General features: G+C 44.3%; 2 protein-coding genes across 4 annotated transcripts in view; both read left to right on the forward strand.

The window, feature by feature from the left end:
• The window catches only part of kremen1 (kringle containing transmembrane protein 1), a 59,312-nt gene extending 54,900 nt beyond the window's left edge, over positions 1 to 4,412 (forward strand). For 2 of the 3 annotated variants that reach the window (XM_030736968.1, XM_030736970.1), the window contains 3 exons: positions 1,084 to 1,323; positions 1,851 to 1,935; positions 2,486 to 4,412. In XM_030736968.1, coding sequence (XP_030592828.1) covers positions 1,084 to 1,323; positions 1,851 to 1,935; positions 2,486 to 2,645 — 485 coding nt within the window. In that variant the 3' untranslated portion in view covers positions 2,646 to 4,412. The remainder of the gene's footprint in view (positions 1 to 1,083; positions 1,324 to 1,850; positions 1,936 to 2,485) is intronic. The other variant, XM_030736969.1, reaches the window with a different exon arrangement.
• Positions 4,413 to 8,945: 4,533 nt separating this feature from the next.
• Positions 8,946 to 15,260, forward strand: coq5 (coenzyme Q5, methyltransferase). Its single transcript, XM_030737741.1, has 7 exons — positions 8,946 to 9,137; positions 10,216 to 10,365; positions 10,454 to 10,678; positions 12,453 to 12,559; positions 13,939 to 14,027; positions 14,210 to 14,321; positions 14,993 to 15,260. The coding sequence occupies exons 1-7, from the start codon at positions 8,957 to 8,959 to the stop codon at positions 15,092 to 15,094; spliced, it is 966 nt and encodes a 321-aa protein (XP_030593601.1). The 5' UTR covers positions 8,946 to 8,956; the 3' UTR covers positions 15,095 to 15,260.
• Positions 15,261 to 15,428: the final 168 nt, after the last annotated feature.

Consider the following 15,428-nt stretch of genomic DNA (forward strand, 5'->3'; position numbering starts at 1 on the left):
TCACTTCTCTCACAGCAGGGGGTTCCTGCCTGAGCCGTTGTTTGTATTTCGGCATGAGAAGGACAGAGGTGTGATCGGACTTCCCAAAAGGTGGAAGAGGCTTTGCTTTGTAGCCATCTTTGAATGGAGAATAGCAGTGGTCTAGGGTCCTCTCTCCTCTGGTGGGGCAGTCGATGTGTTGAATCAATTCCGGTATCAGCTTTTTCAAGTTTGCACTGTTAAAGTCCCCGGCTACGATGAGAGCCGCATCACGAGCAGCGTTAGTTGTCCTTCTGCGTTAGTTCAGGCAGGCCAAAGGTCAAGCTCGGCTGCAATCAGCTGATCTCAGCGTCAGCCTGCTGAGACCGTCGGACGTGTTTGTTCAGTCGGCCCACAGCACGGAGCTTCACAGCCCACCTCCACCCCAGCACCTCCTTTCATTCTGGATCTGCCAGAATCAGTGTCACATGTCATGTGCTGTCACTGATGTCTGCTCTGGTCTGTGCTGGGGTTGGCTGCTCCACCCTGCCCCCCTCTGGCTTTAAAAGCACACATGGATGGGCTGGAAGGTCCCAGACCCGAGCCGGGCCACCAGATTACCAGAGTCATGGCAGGCATTGCTCTACCTGACACACACTGATGGTGAGTGGCAGCTTCCTGGCAGTTATAATGATCACAGCAGATATTTGAAACTGTTTAACTCTAAATAACACATCTTTGAAAATTTAGCCGGCACAAAATGAATGTGAGAAGAGGTAATTATTAGTCACTGACTTTAGTAAATGCCAGTTAATCTCACCTGAGTTCCCTTCAGGTGCTCCGGTTCCTCCCACAGTTCTCCAAGGTGTTTTCCACCTCTCACCCAAAGCCAGCTGGGTTACATCCCAGCCTCCCCCCATGACTGGTTATAATGCTTTTTTTGAGGGGGTGGGAGGGTTGATAACTGTTTTTATTGCTGTTAAAGTTGTTCTATCTGCTGTGAGCTCATATTTAGTCAGTCTGTGTATTTAGGTCACGTGGTGCTGCAGGATAGTAAACCTCTGGATTTGTTCCAGTCTGATAGCTTAAGAAATGACACTCAGCTGCCTGTTTCTGCTCCCCCAGCGCTCCAGAGCCAGGACACCAGAACAACGGAGTCTGAAGGAGACGACGAGGATGAAAACGAGGACGTCTCCAGCACGGCGGGGCCCCAGCTGGCCGGCGGCGTCACAGAGAGATCCAACAGCACGTCGAATGGACGTTCCTCCCAGATCCTCTACGTGATCACGTCCAGCCCCGGTAAACCGGAGCACAACATGCCAGGTCAGTGGGCTGGACGCGGCGAGACCACCGGCCACAGCGCTAGTATGTTAACACCCGTTGTACACCGCACTCACTGCACCTCTCTCTGCCTCTGCTGGGACGCTGCAGGAGGTTTCTGAGCAAAGACTCCCGCTTAGCATGACCTGGTTTCCCTGAAAGTTTTCAAATTATTCTGGTCTGCTGAGATGCTCGTGGAAGTTCTGGCCCACAGTGACTCCCTGTGATCATACATGAAGTAATGCTGTATGACGCTTGTTCTTTTTTTTTCCTTGTCATTGTCTCAGAAGTCCCTGTTGATCACAGTCAGCTTTGCAGGCTGGACTGATGTGCTTTGTGCTTTTCTGCTTCCTCCAAATATTATTCTTTCCCAGCCCCGATCCTTTTTCTAGCTGAGAGCAGATGTGTGTGATAACGTGTCACCATTAGCTGGCTGAACTCCTCACAGGTGTAAGCTTGAATTAAGCAGCGCTTCAATAATTCTTGGCTTGCTGATCTCGTCGGTCTGCCGCGGTTCCTTGTAATCGCCGTGATATCTGATGTCTTGTTAATGTGCTGCTGTCTCCGTGCAGTGTGGACCATCTACGCTTTGGCGGCTCTGCTCATACTGACGGTCATCGCCATGGTAGCGAAGCTGCTGCTGCACGTCACAGTCAAGTAAGTGTGAGGATGCTCGACCGGGCGTCGCGTTTCAAAGCTTTCGATGTTCATACCGCGCTGCTGACGCCAGAAATCTGAAAAATAAGAAAACGAAGTTGTTTAAACGTTTTCTTCCAGCAGAACATAGTTTCCGTCTCCCTCCAGTGAAAACACAGAAACATTTAGAGAAAGTTTTGGTTTTCTTGAAAATGGATCCGTCTCCCGGAAATGAACGTAATAAATAAAAAAGGGAGTTTGAAATATTGTAGGAGCTTTTCAACAAGTGGCCCCAAATTTTTTCCTGATTAAAGTGAAATCGTTTTTCGAGCCTTTTCTTACGAAACACAAACTTTGGTGACGTTGTTGATTTTTGGAGAATAAAACTGTCAGCAGTGCTGTAAGCATCACTTAAGATTAAACAAAAAAGTGTGTGTATGAAATAAATGCAGCTTTAGGACCCATTTATGTCTCTTTTTTTACCATCTTTTCATTGTTTTCCATCTTTTCTCCCCTCTGTCATGTCATTCTTTTCTACCTTTTCTCTCTTTCTCGTCATTTCTGCTCTCAGGTCTCCGAACATCCCAACTGTCAGCGGGTCAGACTCCTGCAGCCAGAGCACAGCGTCCTCCGAGCCTTGGATCATCCTGTACCGGCCCTCCACCATCTCCCTGTTCAAGAAGAAGCTAAAGAACCACCACGGTGACCTCAGCCCCCTGGTGGGCAACTAGTGCTCCCACTGCATCCTTCCAGCTAACCAAACAGCACCGCCACCCGCAACTGTTCTGTTCGAGGGCCGTCAGCTGCCAGGCCCTCAGACAATGAAACTCTATGAGGCGCTACACAAACAAGCCAACGACTGAGTGGCTAATGACAACTGACTGAGTGACTGCTACTAAACGGTCCGTGTGCCAAAGTGGCCCCGCCCTCCCAACCTGCTCAGCACCGGAGAGGAGTGGGGGGGCAGGCCGGACTGTAAGTGACTGCACTCTGGGAGAGGAGAACAGGAGACCGGAGAGACGAAGCTCTCAAAGATGCTTTTAACACGCAGGAAGCCGTTTCCATCACCTGTGGATGTCCCCACCAATCACATGCCTCCAAAAACCCTCCAGGCAGCGAGGTCACCAGAGGAAATATGAGTGCAAAAATAAAATCAAACAAAAGCGGCCATCTTCAGTTCAGTTCGGTTCAGTTGCAGCCAAATCTTCATCAGCATCCAGGAGAAGATCCACACATGACATATGCTGTAAAACAGTTTTTATAACTTAACTGCCTCACATGGATGAACATTTTCAGCCAGAATCCAGAATCCTCCCATCCAAAGAGTCGAATATTCATTTGTGTTTTTAACTATGTATACAAACTGCTAATGTTTCTTTTTATATACATGTCTTATGTGATAACTGGGCTCGCTGAGGGGACACGTCACACAGAGGGTAGATATGACAGCACTTTGGGGATGAATCAGTCACCGCAAAAGGAAAAGATCAGCGAGGAAGGGAGCTCGTTCGCCCACTCGTTCACTCATGATTGTGAGTGGAGAGCAGAAGTAGCTGGCTGGGGGGGTGGGGGGTTAGTACAGTTTGCTCACAAACTGCCATTTAGGGAAGATCTGAGGGCTTTTTCTGCTCGGTCGTGGGTGGGAGTCTTTCCGGTTTGATGGTGTTCAAGTGCCTTAAGGATCTCCTCTTCGCTCCTCACATCTGTTCCTTTCACAGGGCGGACTGATGTCCCTCACAAACATCTGCACTTCTTAAAGAATCCATGCAGATATGAAGAGTTTCATTCCAAAGTCGGATTTCTGCCTCCCGGTCTCGTGCAGTGATTGAAATCATTAATCTCAGATTGGATCTTTGCATATTTTTGAATATGACTTTCTTTTTTTCCACACTTAGCCTTTTGGGATAGAACTCTTCATACGATGACAGACGAGGCTTTAAAAAGCTTTTTTGTTTCTTATTTGTGTATCTAATGTGTAGTCTTGGACATTTACTGAACATATTGTTCACATTATGTTGTCTTTTGATTACAGGGGGATGAATATTGTTGTATATTGTGTAATTCAGTGTGGGAATGATGATATTTATGACTGCTCTTTCATTTTGTGTCTCGGCAAAGCATTTGAGCGACTTGTCAAAGTGCTTTTGTGTTACTTTAGCTCAAAGGCTGAGCGCATTTTTTCTAATCTTCAGCACCAGTAAATTGTCTAAACTCTGCAGAGCGCTGCAGACTTTCAAGCTTTTACTTGTCACATAGATTTCAGGCCAAAAGGTTGAGTGCGAACAATATAGTGAGACAGAAATGTAACCAAAAGCACCCCGAGGTACGATCCACGAGCTGACAGAAGGGCTCCGGCTGGAATGGCTTTCTGTGACATTTTAACTGCTTGTGAAAGGTCAGAATCCACTAACGCACCATCGGCATCGTAATTGGCCTTTCCTGATGTGAGGCTGGATCTTCCTGCAGATGGTCACTGAAATATTTTCTCACTGGCAGGAAAAAAAAAAAAGGTGATCCTGACTTTAAAGCACTTAATTTTGGTCCAGCTTACACGATGAAACGCACTCAGCATTGTTTCAGTGAAAGACTAAAAAATACACACTTGTGCAGCAACCTGAGCACTTGAAACAAAGGTTATATTTTATGCATGACACAGCATTGCAGTGACATTCAAATCAAAGATTTACAGTTTTCAAGAACAAATTTAATACCCGTTAAAAAAAAAGATGAATAACTTTTGTTTCCCAATCAGAAGTTTTCTAAAGTGTTCCCCTCTGTGATATTCTGCCTGTCCTCTCAACTGTAACTCATGTTAATTATTGCAAGACAAGAGCACATGCCCCTGGGTCTGTGCTGTTCAGAGCTGACCAAGCGTAGACAGTGGGGGGGGGGGCAGAGAGAGCAATGGGAAATTAATGTGTGTTCAAATCAAACACAAGCTAACGAAATCTGACAGTTAAAATCTAACAAGGGCATATTTGTTTGGATAGCCTGGTGAATTATGCAAACTTCCGTTTTCTGTCCGGTCCTCCACTCAGTCGGAAAATTCCACGCCGTCTTCTGGGCGTTGGAAACGTCTCCAGAGCTGTTGTTGATGTGAATGTCCTGCAGTGCTCCATAACATGAAAACAACAGCAGGAGCCCCGAGTCAGCATGACAGGCCAGAACATTGTTTTCATCCAATTGTAAATAGCAAAATAGTGAAAATGTTAATTTATCCAGTAAATTATTGTTATTTTGTATGTGAATGGGATATAATCTATCTTTTATATAAGTGAAGTATCTTTGTAGTTTTATTTAATGTGTCCTGGTTCCAAAATAAACACTGTATGCATGTTTCTTATACCTGCGCTTTCTTTGTCTTCTGTCCCTGCGCTGCAGTTTATTTCATCGCCAAACTCAATTTTAGATACCGAGTCGCTGTCGGGCTGCAAGCATCAGATCAGGCTAATCCCGTTCTCCCTCTCTGCATCTGAAGCCTTTGTGTGCAGAAATCAGAAGGTACGGCGAGATTCTCTGAAGCCTTGATTGGATTCAGACGCGGGACATGTGCACCAGCCTTCTCCTTTTCTTCCACGAAGCACAAAACTGATCAGATATGCGAAATGACTCCCAGATTGTTTGGAGATGCATGCGCGCACACCGAGAGCGAGGATTTGGAGTGCCATGTGTAAGCCATTGGCTCTCCCGTGGGATGAGGTCAAGCATGCAACCTGCACATTTTAGAAGGAACAGCAGGAGTCCAGCTTTACGAGTGGAACACTGTGGGAAAAAATCCAAAAACAAAGCAAACGGAGGGGCGCTTAATAAGCTGGAACAGTCGGGACATTTGCAGCATTGATTTCTTAATTCATCAAAGGTGTTTCTGTGTTTCTTTCATCACTGCTCGCTCCGAAACTGCTTCAGGCCTGCTTATGTTCGGGTCTGGAGAGTATGTTTGGTGGTCCGCCTCCATGGCAAAGTCTTTCTTTCGACACTAAAAGGAAACCTGTAAAAAATCCCGCCCTGAAGCTTTGAATGAAGCAGATTTTAAAACAGCACACAAAAATAAATAATTTGAAGTCTATTGATGGGCTCAAATATGGAAAGTCATCTGGAGATCGCCAAGAAATTGTTCAATCTTATATCACACATTCCAACACATGGAGCTGTAAATAATCCTCTGACGCCCTCTGCTGGTCACAGGATGTGTGATTATACCTGTGGTATTGCGCGTTATCCTTTTTGTTCGCTGGTGTATAAAATAATCTACACAACGAACTGAAATGTTGCTCATATTTTTGGATGAATGAATGAATTCAGCTTTGGTGCAGATGAGGAGAATGGGAGACAATACCGGACACTCTCTGCACTCAGGGCACTGAAGTCAGGCTCATTTGGAGGGATGGAGTGTTAGATCTGAAAAAGATCTCTGTGGAAGAGGTTTCCTCTGCTCCACTCTGCAGTATCATCCTCAGTGAAAACATAGGTCACTCTGTTTAATGCTTTAGATGTTTTTATATCTAAAGCATTAAATGTCACAAAGTGCTTCACAAACAAAAATGCTAGAACATAAAAGTTTAAAATGATGTTTTTTTTAGCTGCTTCATGAAAGATCTCAGATCTCAGGCTCAGTGGGAGAGTCTGCACAGCCAGCAGGACCTGATCACACGACCTCAGGGACCTGCCGGGGATCTATGGATGTAACAGCTCACTGATGTACAGCTCTAAAAGTCAACACCAGGATCCAGTTCAACTGAATAAGCAATACTGGGACATGTAAGTTCTTAGACTCAGTCAGGAGCTTTGCAGCGGCGTCCTGAACAATCTGCAGACGCTCCAAGGAAGCTTTGTGAAGGCAAAGGAACAATGAAATACAGTAATCCAGATGTGGTGAAATAGAGGCATAAATAACAAGTTACAGTTCAGAACAATGGAGCTCAATTTGATAATTTTCCTTAAGTGATAAAAACCAGAGTGAAGCAGATATTTAACCCGAGTAGCTGAGACAAAGGTAACACCAAGGTTCCTGATAGAAGATTTAGCAAATGGGGCAAAGGAACCTAAAGTTCCCGTTACCTCGGTCACTAATGTGTCAGGGACAGAAAGGACGTCTGTTTTCTCCTCATTAAGTTGGAAAAAAAGTGTCAGCCATCTAACTTTTAATGGAGTCTAAGCACCTGTTGGGGCTTCAGACAGATGCTGAATGTCATCTGCACAGCAGTGCTGAAGAGGGAGCAGATATAACAGAAACAGTAAAGGCCCAAAAAACAGAGCACAGAAAACAAGACCATCCATTTTCTTCCACTTATCCAGTTCAGGGTTGCTGGACCTATTCCAGCTGCCACTGCCACATTCACACCTATGGGCCATTTAGAATCAGCAGTTAACCTAACCCCACTAACTGCATGTGTTTGGACTGTGGGAGGAACCCGGAGAGAACCCACACAGACACGGGGGGGAACAAACTCCACACAGAAAGGCCCGAACCCAGGATCTTCTTACTGTGAGGCTAACCACCCAGACTCAGAGGTAGTCACCGAAAAAAGATCATTTATCCTGCTGAAAGCTGTTTACATGCACTAGATTTCAGCCCCAATGATTGGTAAAAATCAATAACCATTAAAATCACTGATTCATGAATTAAATGCAGGTTTGGTTCCACCTGAAAAAACCTGAACCCCAAACAAAACTTCAGATTTCTGTTTTCCAGGTTAAAAATATTTTCTAAATTAATGAAATTTAATTATGATAAAGTTTTTTTTAATTTAAGCTTTTGGTCAAACAAAACAAGAATTTGATTATAAAACCATCTGATGGGCTTGTTGGACAGAACAATTAGAACAAACACAACAAAACAGTTTTTTAAATAAATGAAAAATATTTTTAAACTGTCATATTACTCCGTTTTTGTATTTAGGCCTACTGTGCTCCACGACAACATTAACACTGAGATATTTAAATGAGGCAAAGTTAATCAAGTTAATGGCAAATACAATGAGTTTAATTCTATATATCATTTTATTAGGCTTTGTATAACAATGAAAGGTTATTAGCTATATAAGAAAAAAATAAATTCAATTAAATTTTCTTTATATAGTGCCAAAACACAACTTTCACCTCAAGGTGCAAAAGGTAGGTGTAGGTGTGTTTTTTGCATATGAAGTGAGATGATCTTCTGCATACATATATATACACGTGTGCAGAAGATCATCTATGAACACACAACAGGCTGAAACTTGAAGCAGATGACCTACAGCAGCAGAAGACCACACTGGGTGCCTGTCAGCTAAGAACAGGAAGCTGAGGCTTCACCCAGGCTCTCCAGCTCTGGTCAGCAGCAGAAAGGAAACATGATTCCATTTCTGCTGTGACATTTGGATGGTACACAATATCTGAATTTTCTGTAACAACGTGAAAGGATGGCTTCATCCCGCTACTTTCTTGGGCCCCTGAGTACCACTGAGCATTGTTGAAATGCCACAGTCTACCTGAGTATTGTTGCTGTGTGTCCATCTTCTGACAGCTGCTTCCAGTAGGATAATGCTGTCACAAAGCTCTGATCATCCTAAAATGACCCCCACAGTCACCAGATCTCAGCCCAACAGCGCCCTTTTGGGATGTGGTGGAAAAGGAGATTCACCTCATGGATGTGCAGCTGACAAAACTGCAGCAACTGTGATGCTGTCATTTCAGTATGGACCAAAATCTTTTCAGCACCTTGTTGAATCTATGCCAGGAAGAATGAATTAGGGGCCAAAGGTGGTCCAACCAATACTAGAGAGGTGTAACTAATAAAATGGCCGGTGAGCGCAGAACTGAACCCAACTCAACAGAACATCACCAGGTACCATAAAGGTGACTTTCTGTCTGGCAATAAATAAACTATGTGTATATATATATATATATATATATATATATATATATATATATATATATATATATATATATATATATATATATATATATATATATGGCTAAAAAATAACTAAAAATAAAAAAATATTTGAACAGTTGTCGCCTACGAATGACGACATCCTGTGACATAACTGTGACGGGCAACATGGCGGCGTCCGTAAGGTTGCTCGTCCGCCGAGCAATCCGCGTCTCTCACAGAGACATCACCGTTTCCGCCGCCGGTGTTTGTGGTCGGTCGTTCTGCCGATGTTTCAGCGATGCAGCCCAAGAAAGAAGCACGCACTTCGGGTTTGAGACTGTCCCTGAGGCCGAGAAGGCGGACAGAGGTGAGTGACAGTGAAGCCGGCCTTCATTCACAAATCCTCCTGTTTAAGAGTTTTCTGTCTCTGCGTACATGAACAAACTGTGAAGGACGCGATATGAAGTGGTTTTAGAATCGTGAGGGTCTCCGAGACTCTTCGGCTAACATTTATTTATGAGCTAACATTTATTTATGAGCTAACACTTATTTATGAGCTAACACTTATTTATGAGCTAACATTTATTTATGAGCTAACATTTATTTATGAGCTAACACTTATTTATGAGCTAACACTTATTTATGAGCTAACACTTATTTATGAGCTAACATTTATTTATGAGCTAACATTTATTTATGAGCTAACATTCAGTAAACCTGTAAGGGTTTAAGTTTGATTCTGTCTGCTTGGTGTGTTTTTACACAGTTCATATTTTCAAGCAAGCCCTCCTTCAAATTAGAAGCATGACTTAGATAAAGACTGTGAGAGCACTCCGATGGTGCATAGAGACTGAACCATAGAAGCTAAAGTGCACACAGGCTGAACAGGGTCTGAGCCTTTTCAGTGGCACTGAGCGCTACATTCATGGGATCTTCTGTCGTTTCTGAAGTATCTGCAGAGCCTTCTCTCTCTGTAGTACTTAAATTATATTGGCTGATGTTCATGGAATGTGTAGCCTTTTATTGTCACAAAAATGCTTACATCCCCATGCCAGCATTATTTTAAGTATCTATATTTTTTGCTAGGACATGTTGGTGCTCCAAACAGATCTACCCTTTGACTCAGCAGCGTCAGTGAGTCCGGAGTGCTGGAGCTCAACAAATGAACGCACCTTTTAGGGATATTTTTCTCCTTCAGCTGCACAGATATCCTGATATATTGATGAGGATTGCCTTGCACTATATCACAGAACCACTGTCTCATGATAACATTATGGGTTACTCCATAAATCGTACCCCTATTCTGATACATGCACAGACACTAAAATAATTAGTGCTTTAAGATTAGAACAGATTAGAAGCTGTAGGTTAATTTAAACACAATGGTGAAAACCTGCTATGTTCTGAATAGATTCCAGTGTTGATGCTCTCTCTTTCTCGCTCAGTGTATAAAGTGTTTGAGAATGTGGCACAGAAGTATGACATTATGAATGATGCCATGAGTCTGGGCATTCATCGACTGTGGAAGGACATGCTGCTGCACGCTATGCACCCACAGCCCGGTGCTCGGCTCCTAGATGTGGCAGGTGGAACAGGTAAAACCATCTGTGTGCACCTCTGCAAAGCATCAAACTGAAACATCTGCTGGCATTACACTTCCCTGTCCCCTCTGACCATCTTCAGGTGACATTGCTTTCCGTTTCCTGGAGTATGTCAGCTCTCAGCAGGAGCGGCAACAGCGGCGGGGGGCGCGCTCCAGCCAGACGCTGTCATGGCACGACATTTCCAACAACTACTCCACCGTGGAGGCGGACAGGCCCCGCGAATCAACAGCTGTGGTCTGTGATATCAACAAGGAGATGCTGAAAGTGGGAAAGCAGAAAGCTGACAGCATGGGCATCACTGCTGGTACGCTTCTAGCTGTAAATGTGTCTTCAAGCTGGTCCCTGTGTTTTCCCTCAGCTTGGAGCTTTTAGTGAACACAGTTACATTGAACAGATGTGATCTTTCATTACTGTGCATGTTAAGATCTGATTGGTAACAGGAGCCTCAGCCTCGCTTTGGTCTGAAGGACTCTGGTCATGCAGTGTGAAGACGTTATCCAGGTTTCTGTCTGTCTGCAGCGCTGGTTCTAAAACCTGAAGCCTCGAGTTCATCATAACAGAGAAAAGCTGAAAACAGCCTTTGTTTAGTTATCCTTCTGTCAGATACATTCAGAATCATTTACAGCAAAAAGGCTTATGTGGAACAGATCTGTTTGTCTTTGAGCAAAAGTGTTGTTTTGGTGTCAGTATGACGTCACTGGCATAATTAGCATCAGTCTGGAGATGTGCATCCAATGATGTGGACTCTCGAGGTGCCCGCAGACTGAGAGACTTCAGAACTGGCTCCGCACCTGCATCAGCACAGGTAGAAACGATGTTTGGTAATGGTAACGAGCTGGTCCAGTGGTTTAGATCAGGCGACAGATGGTTTCTGTCACTGCCTAAATGTTGTTGCACTGTCTTTGGTACAAAACCTTCAAACTGGCCGGCTGAGAATCTGCGGTGTCCAGTATGGGAGCGTTTTCATGCATTCCCACCAAAAGAAGCCTGATGGCAGTTTGTGCTGTGGCCCAACGTTGAACCCGGTGTTGTTGGTGGCGTTGGGCCAAGCTGCTGCAGAAAAATGATTCACACATTCTCTTCATCGTGATTTTCTTCCCACAGAAATTCCCCCACCTCCTGCGATTAACTCCATAATAATCGGTTCTCAAACCTGTTGAAATGTCGGCTGGTTTTTAAAAGGCAGCAAGGCAGAACTGGTACAGCATCAGCACTGCATTGTGGGAAAAAGAGGTATTTGAGGACCATATTCAATGGTGAGACCTACTTAATTGCAGGTTCCAACGCGTGGCGGCGATTCCTCAGATATTTATCTCCATGCTGCATCCTCTCTGTGGCTGTAACAGCTTAAACATCATCCAGGCAAAGCTTCTGCATCTGTCTGGGTTTGTTTTTGTTTTCTCACACGTGAGCCAATCGATGCATTCCTGCTGGTTGGATTAGAGACGTGGAACGTCGCAGCAGTTAGTTTGCAGGTGCTCATTGCTCAGTTTTACAGAGTCAGAAATGTGTGCCCCACCGTCTCTGCTGCAGGGCTGTTATGAAACCCAACGCAGCGTTACATACGATCATGTTCTGGAGCCACGACTCTTTTGTGTTAGTCGTCTTTCAGGTAGAACTGCCATAAATTGCAGTTTGTAGGCTTGTGTCAGGAAAACAGGTTCTTTGATTGTGAAGTCTTGGCAGCAGTGCCAAATTAAAACACACCAGAATGGAGACTGATGTGTTTAATAAATGGTGTTTGCTAAGCTCAGATGTTGGTGTGCAGCTTTCATGCTGCAGCGTGACTGTAAACATTTTTAGATAAAGCCATGCATAAATGTAAATCAAGTTTGTGGCTCCATTCAGCTCGAAGCATTCTGCAAGTCATGCTGGTGGGAACGGTGCACCGGATGGAAGTGGAGATGCAAACAATTTAATTATAAGTGTGGGAGATTTCTGTGCAGCCATGCATGACCCGAACAGATATGCTGTAATTATGGCACAACTATTGGCATAAACTTTCTCAAAGAATTGCAAACTGCCGATAAGCCGCAGAACTCGTGCTTGTGTGTGTTTTCTTTGTCACTTTCTATTAGGCCTGTCATGGGTGGTTGGAGATGCAGAGGAGCTGCCCTTTGATGATGACCAGTTTGATATTTACACCGTTGCCTTTGGCATTCGAAACGTCACTCACATAGATCAGGTAACTGACATTAGTTTGGATTACCAGCCACACATGTTTCTGACAGGTTAATGATCCCTTTAATTAAGAGATGAAACTAACAGCTGTGCTTTAATCAGCAAACTATTATTTTTTTTTCCAAGTAATATTTCCTGTTGTATAAAAATGTCCCAAAATGATTCCCAAAGTTCAAAGGGGCAAATTTGAACTGTGCAACATGCACTATATTATCCAAAGTATCCACTCACCATCCCAATCACTGAATCCAGCTGTTCCAGTCACTTCCACAGGTGTATAAACCAACACCTATGCATGCAGACTGCTTCTACAAACATCAGTGAAAGAATGGGTCGCTCTCAGCTCAGTGAGTCCCAGCATGGTACCGTGATAGGATGATACCTGTGCAACAAGTCCAGTCACTGCTAAATATTCCACAGTCAGCTGTTAGTGGGATTATAACAAAGTGGTAGGCCACGTAAAATCCCAGACTGGGGTCAGTGGATGCTGAGGGTCATAGTGCACAGAGGTCACCAACTTTCTGCAGAGTCAGTCACTACAGACCTCCAACCTTCATGTGACCTTCAGATCAGCTCAAGAACAGTGAGAGCTTCATGAATGGGTTTCCATGGCAGCTGCATCCAAGCCTTCCATCACCAAGCTCAATGCAAAGTGTTGGTGCAGTGGTGTAAAGCACGCCGCCACTGGACTCTAGAGCAGTGGAGACGTGTTCTCTGGAGGGATGAATCACACTTCTCCATCTGCCAATCTGAGGGAGGAGTCTGGGTTTGTGGTTCCAAGTGTAAAGTTTGGTGGAGGGGGGGTTTATGGTGTGGGGGTGTTTTTCAGGAGTTGGGCTCGGCCCCTCAGTTCCAGTGAGAGGAACTCTTAATGCTTCAGCAGACCAAGACATTTGGGGACAATTTGATGCTCCAACTCTGTGGGAACAGTTTGGGGATGGCCCCTTCCTGCTCCAACATGACTGCACACCAGTGCACAAAGCAGCTCCATAAAGACATGGATGAGCCAGTTTGGTGTGGAAGAACTTGACTGGCCTGCACAGAGTCCTGACCTCAGCCCGAAAGAACACCTTTGGGATGGATTAGAGCGGAGACTGTGAGCCAGGCCTTCTGTCCAACATCAGTGTCTGACCTCACAGATGTGCTTCTGGAAGAATGGTCAGAAATTCCCATAAACACTCCTAAACCTGTGGAAAGACTTCCCAGAAGAGTTGAAGCTGTTATAGCTGCAAAGGGTGGGCCCACATCATATTAAAGCCTCTGGATTAAGAATGGATGTTACTCAGGTTCATGTGTGTGTATATATAAATAACTAAATAAGAATGAAGAAAAAATTAAATAAAGATACATTGAATTAATTAAATGAATAATTGACTGTTGTAGGCACTGCAGGAGGCTCTGAGGGTCCTAAAACCTGGTGGCAGGTTTATGTGCCTTGAGTTCAGCAAAGTGACAAATCCCCTTTTGGCAAGGTGAGGAGGAGAGTATGTAACAACTTTAGCTGTGATGAATGTTTTCTGAGAAGTCTTTCTGAAACTAAACGAGCTGCTGGTTTGAACTATGAGTCCATCTGTCAAGATGAGGAAAGTGGAGATAACGAGCTGATTATTCATCATGTTTTTCTAGTACCTGAGATTCCTGTTTCTCTTTCCAGGCTTTATGATGTATACAGTTTCCAGGTGATCCCAGTGTTGGGAGAGGTTATTGCTGGAGACTGGAAATCTTATCAGTATTTAGTAGAGAGCATCCGCAGGTTCCCTGACCAGGTAGGTTGGGGGTTTGTCTTTTTTTTAAGTGATTTTGGGGGGGGGGAGTCAGTCAGTCAAGTCTTTTGCCTTCACCCTGTGCTGCCAGCTCATCTGTCTTATCCTTCAGTACAATAGTTACCCTTATTGGGGCTTGGTACCTGATCTTGGTGTGTGGGAATAATGAAGTCTCCCCCCTGACCTGTCGTCCTGGCTCCCCCTTGCCGTAGCTTTTGTTTTTTCACCTTACTGGATGCATGCCCTGGCCCGGGGATTGGAACCCCTGACCTCCTGCTTCAAAGACAGTAATTTTGCCACTACGCCATCGAGCTGCTCTTGGTGTTTCTGCCCATTTGCTTTATTTATACATAAAAAAATAAAAACACCCAAACAGTGTCCGTCCCCTGAGATGACAGAGCCCCCCCGCTCTAAAACAAACCTGGCAGCATAAACCTACCAGATATTTTAACGGGGTTTCAGTGTCTCATTTTAATTTGTCAAATGGTCTGAAATATAAGGGAAATGTACAGAATTCAATATTTAGACTAAAATAAGGTGACAGTGAGTGAATGTGAACATAGTTGGAGTATAAAGACCCAGGAGGGGAAATGACCCCCCACCTGACTGAGTTTGCAGTTGTTGTCTTCAGTGTGATGCTGTATGCAGGTCATTTTGTTCTGTCTCCTCTGCAGGAGGAGTTCAAATCCATGATTGAAGATGCAGGTTTCTACTGCGTGCGGTACTCCAACCTCACAGGTGGAGTGGTGGCTCTTCACTCCGGCTTCAAGCTGTGAGAAGACGTCGAGCTTCAGAGCTGCTTCCACAGGGCAGGACGAGCAGAAGTCAGAGGAATGATCCTGAACGCTGCACTGACGCATCCTCACTTTATCTGTTCTATTTTGTAATATTTGTTTTTGATAATGTGTTTTGATGATAAATAAACCTACAGAAGCATCTGAATGGATGAGCAAATGACTCCTAATTATACAAGTCTCAGTTTAAAAACATCAATTATGCAAATGATGAAAAGCAGGACACCACAACATTAGTTACTTGAATAAAACTGTATATTTTACATATCTTTATACACTTTAATTACAAAACTGTACGGTACTAAAGTTTTAAAAT

Source organism: Archocentrus centrarchus, chromosome 9, assembly GCF_007364275.1.
Source record: "Archocentrus centrarchus isolate MPI-CPG fArcCen1 chromosome 9, fArcCen1, whole genome shotgun sequence".
In the NCBI taxonomy this organism is placed as follows: domain Eukaryota; kingdom Metazoa; phylum Chordata; class Actinopteri; order Cichliformes; family Cichlidae; genus Archocentrus; species Archocentrus centrarchus.